The 4,797-nt window shown below is 48.5% G+C and overlaps 1 protein-coding gene across 1 annotated transcript; it reads left to right on the top strand.

The window, feature by feature from the left end:
* The first annotated feature begins 1,232 nt into the window (after positions 1-1,232).
* Positions 1,233-3,708, top strand: LOC127784054 (cyclin-D3-2). Its single transcript, XM_052311233.1, has 3 exons — positions 1,233-2,086; positions 2,178-2,302; positions 2,386-3,708. The coding sequence occupies exons 1-3, from the start codon at positions 1,432-1,434 to the stop codon at positions 2,698-2,700; spliced, it is 1,095 nt and encodes a 364-aa protein (XP_052167193.1). The 5' UTR covers positions 1,233-1,431; the 3' UTR covers positions 2,701-3,708.
* The last annotated feature ends 1,089 nt before the right edge of the window (positions 3,709-4,797 follow it).

The following is a 4,797-nucleotide window of genomic DNA, read 5'->3' as shown; positions in this document are numbered from 1 at the left end:
TAGCGCATAATTATTTATGTATTAGCCAAAGAATTGAAAAATAGATCATGATGATTTTTATAAAGCAACATTACTATAATTTTTTCTAAAAGAACCATACCATTTAAGCGGTTTAGAAAAGGTGCGTGCAAAAACGAACTCAGCGTAAAGATGGTTAATTAGCAATTCATTAAAGCAGTAGTCCTAGTTTAAAAAATAAATAACGGTAACAAAACAACAATTATAGAGAAAATTCAAGCTCAAATAAAAACAATTAAGACAAAGCCTATGCCTATCAGAGCAAGGATAATAATATAGCCCACTTCCTACTAAGTATTAGCCTATACTAAAGTCAACACATATAATAGATTAGCTATAAGGTTAGCTATAATTTTCTTCTTCTTCTATCTCTATCTCTCACTTAGAGCAGGTACAAACATATTTTAATGAGATAAACGATGAGAGAGAAGACCAGCTGGCTACAGATTTGTAGCCAGCTGCAGCACGGACTCCAAGACGCAATGTGTGTATGACAGGTGTGACCGTATATTAATAGCATAGTAAGCAACTATTGTATGAATTGGCTATTAGATTGGCTATAGATGAATTGGAGCTAGTAGTGGGCTATACTATTGAACTTGCTCTTATACATTTAATGTATTTGTCTTGGAGCTTGTGTTAAGCTAGCTATTGCATGAGAGCCAACACTATTCTCTTTTGTTTACCTCTCTCCTCCACATAAGATTATAGTAGGCTTACTATTATACTTGCTCTCACTAGTAGGCATCCATCCATCCATCCATCCTTATCAAAATACAGCGTGTACTAGCTTTGTAAAAGTTTAAGGTTATGAGAAATAATTGTTTTTAATTGAAAATTTGAGATTTAAACATGTGTCCATAAAATCCGGTACATTTGCAGTTAATACTATTTGTGAAAGTTGTATATTTTTATCATTTGAAAATTTGAATGCAGGGAAAAATACTACCCGTCGGGACAAAATACGTACTGGTACTAGTATGCATCTGTATACAGTACTCCTAGCGATGGATTTGCGTTGCGAGGTGGGCAAGCAGGCAAGAGGGAAGAGGATGGAAAAGACAGCACTGCACAGCCACAACAGCGTTGCAGCCTGCTGCCCTGCCTTGCCTGGGGAACCCCGAAAGCAACCCAACCCAGGGAGGGAGGGAAGCCGAAAACTCAAAAGCAAACCAACGCAACGCAATAAAAGCTCCTCTCTCTCTCTCTCTCTCGCTCTCAAACCCCAACTCTAATAAATAAAAACCTCTCATCCATCGCCTCGTCTTCTTCGTCTCTCTCCCTCCACCTCCGCTCCTACTCTGCTGCTCCACCACGACCAAAAGCCATGCCTATGCTGCTGCTGCCGCTCTCCTCCTCTTCCGCCATTGCCGCCACCTGAGCTGAGCTCTTGTACTCGCTACGCTACTCAAGATGGCTTTCGCCACGCTCTTTGACTCCCTCTACTGCCCCGAGGAGCACCTCGACCTCTTCCATGACACCGCCGCCGACGACGACCTCCACCTCGACCTTCACCTGCACCAACCCCCACCGCCGCCGCCGCTCCTCGACGACGACCTGCCTGCGCTGTTCCACGCGCTCAGGGGGAAGGAGGACCCGCTGCGCCCCGCCGCCGACGACGACGGCTACGGCGGGGTGTCTGCCCGGGAGGCGGCGGTCGGGTGGGCGCTGCGCGCCGTCGCGAGGCTCGGCTTCTCCGCGCTCACGGCCGCGCTCGCCGTCGCCTACCTCGACCGCTGCTTCCTCGGCGGCGCGCTCCGCCTCGGCGACCGCCCCTGGATGGCGCGCCTCGCCGCCGTCGCCTGCGTCGCGCTCGCCGCCAAGGTGGAGGAGACGCGCGTGCCCGTGCTCCTCGACCTCCAGCTCTGCGCCGCCGAACGCGCCGACCCCAACGAGGCCTACGTGTTCGAGGACAAGACGGTGCGCCGCATGGAGCTGCTGGTGCTCTCGGCGCTCGGATGGCGGATGCACCCCGTGACGCCCCTCTCCTACCTCCAACCCCTCCTCGGCACCGCCCACGCCGCGCGCCTTCACCACTGTGACACCGCATTGCTCGCGCTGATGCCCGGTGGGTCTTCTCTATCCTCTTCTACGACAAAGCCACCACATTTCTCGCAAAAAGACTCCATGTTTTATCTTGTTAGCGTGGGCGCGTGCAGATTGGAGGTGGCCTCGCCACCGCCCTTCGGCGTGGGCCGCCGCGGCGTTGCTCGCGACGGCCGGATGGTGCCGCGGCGGCGGCGGCGACGACGCCGAGCTCCTAGCCCTCATCGATGCCCCCAAGGTCAGTAGTAATGGCTCCCACTAGCATCGCGCGTCGTCTTCTCGCCGCCATCGTGGTGATGAAAATGTGTGCGGTGAGCGCAGGATGAGATGGCAGAGTGCGCCAAGATCATCTCCGAGGAGGCGGCGGCGGCGGCGGCGGGGGGCATTGTGATCGGCGGCGAAAATAAGCGCAAGCGCGCGGCGGGGCTGTACTCGGCGCCGGCGAGCCCGAGCGGCGTGATCGGCGCGTCGGCCTGCTTCAGCTGCGACAGCTCGTCCAGCAGCGTCGACTCGCTGTTCGCCGCCTTGGAGCCACCCGGCCGGCCGATCAAGCGCGGCGCCGCCGCCGCCACCACCGCGGATCCGCTTCCCGCCGACGAGGAGAGCCGCGACGCCTGGCCGCCGTACGCCGCATGAGGCTGCTCTGGTCGGGATCGGGAAGGGGAGAAGCTAAAGCAAGCCACTAATTAAGCTTAGGAGGAGGAGGGTTCAGTCCAAGAAAAAGATGTTCCATTAATGCAATGCAAGAATGCAGGTGCGAAGAAGGGGTAGGTTCATTCATGTAGCCATTGATGGTCTCTTGAGCTCAGCTCAGCCTCAACCTCAACCCACCATAGCCATGGATGGAGGTGAGGAAGAAGCTGTTTTGTCCTGTCTGCTCACTCTGCTGGTACCACCACTGTCAGAACCATGCTTCACTCTCTCTCTCTTGTTTCTCTCTCTAGAGAGAAGAGAGAGTATAAAGGAGTAGGAGTATGAGGAGTGGCAACAATGGCAATGGCATCAAATGCTGCAATTGCCCACTTCCCATGAGCAGCTAGAGCTACAACAGCAGACCTGAGGCTATTGTGCTCACCTCTTCTTCTTCCACCATTAATGAAAATGCATTACTACTAGTAGTAGATCTCTCAAATTTTTACTAGTGCTGTTTTGGCTTGCATGGAGCTTCTCTCGTTTTGCCCAAATAAATGTGCATTCTTCCTATTCTCTTCCAACTGCGTTAGCATTAACATTGCTGGGAATGTCTCTGTTGTGTTCATGTGCTCTCTGATTAATGGCAGCTTGGGATTTAGCCAAACACAAGACCTATTCCCACTAAAACTGTTTCAGTGGTTCCAACCTTGGTTTCGATCACAAATGAACATATGAAGTATCAGGAAAAAAAAGTGCATTATGCCCCCTTTTCTCTCTTTATTTTTTCTCTAAAATTCGTATGGTACTAGCAAGGGAATCTATGTTAAAGGTTGATAATTAAAACCCCCTCAATCAATATGGGCTTGAAAAACAAAATCCCTCCTGAAAAATTTTTGAAAACAAAAAGATCAATTTTACAGGTGGCTTTCCTCACAAATTGTGGGAATGGCTAGAGAAACATAGTAGTGATGACTCACCGGTCTTCTAGCTCACCCTGACATTCTCTCTTTTTTTTATTGCTTAATTTTAAATTTCAAAAGTTTATGGTGCAATATGGATTTGACTTTGTTTTCTCTTCAATTCCTACGTGGACAAGCATGTGTCCACACAAGAAAAGGACCAGAGAGAAAATCTGCTAGACTCTTCTTTTGGTGAGGAACTGAGTGAGGACAGCCTCTTTCTTTTTGGCAAAATTCTCTTAAGTAAAATAAAGAGGAGAAAGCAGAATTAAAGATGGCAAAAGAACTCCCGGGCTTGCCACGTGAAGACAAGCGAGGACTACTCCTAGTTAAAGCCAAAGAAAGAAAAAAAATAGGAAAAGGCATCTTGTTCTTGCAATGGAGGGAAAATAATTTGGAGATCACAATGATTGGATGCACATTGGTAGATTTACTCCTATTATTAGTCGGAATCGTCATGTAGTGGCCAAGTTAATTATGGATGGGAATGATGGGTATGGTCATAAATAAATGTGCAGATTCTACTCCATCATGTTAATTAATTTCTCCCAAGTCATTTCTTCATAACATAGCTCGTGCAGTATCACACCTAACACTGCCCTATAGAAATTTTCAATGTATCCGGTTACTGTTCAGTATTTTGTCCTGATCAATTTGCACTGTCCGATGTGAATTCTAACAGTACTGTTAGTTCCAAAGCCCATATTGGTCTCCTTGGTAACGAATTATTTGAAAACACACACACATTTTATTTAAACAACCGCACAAAATAGCGTGACATTTTTATTGATAGAGTAAAAAAAAAGTTACAAGTCTATAACCTTGGAAGGCCATAATCATGAAAAGAAAAAAGAACCACACAACACGTCTACAAACAGACCATGCTACTGCAGGGCAAATGGATACAACAAGGACCTTCGAGAAAGAAACAACATCTAAAAGTCCCGCCGCCTGTCTTGGGCCATGACATAGTTTTCACTTGAAGAAATCCATCATGGAGAGCAGAGGAGATCACATAATAACACCTTAAGGGGATAGCGGCACTCGTAGACGTTGCCATTGCTGGGCCGAAGGCTGGGCTTTCGCCCGTGAACTTTCTGCCCTCTCGAGTCAAAGTCGTTTGCCAGAAACAACAGCCCAC

This window comes from Oryza glaberrima, chromosome 9 (assembly GCF_000147395.1).
Source record: "Oryza glaberrima chromosome 9, OglaRS2, whole genome shotgun sequence".
Classification (NCBI taxonomy): Eukaryota; Viridiplantae; Streptophyta; class Magnoliopsida; order Poales; family Poaceae; genus Oryza; species Oryza glaberrima.
This window is presented reverse-complemented; position numbering and strand designations above follow the sequence as displayed.

What these genes read in the sequence shown, in the direction of transcription:
- LOC127784054 (XM_052311233.1), top strand. Translation starts at nt 1,432, where the DNA reads ATGGCTTTCGCCACGCTCTTTGACTCCCTCTACTGCCCCGAGGAGCAC. An exon ending in ATTGCTCGCGCTGATGCCCG is followed by an intron (nt 2,087 to 2,177) that starts GTGGGTCTTCTC and finishes GGGCGCGTGCAG; the next exon opens with ATTGGAGGTGGCCTCGCCAC. An exon ending in CCCTCATCGATGCCCCCAAG is followed by an intron (nt 2,303 to 2,385) that starts GTCAGTAGTAAT and finishes CGGTGAGCGCAG; the next exon opens with GATGAGATGGCAGAGTGCGC.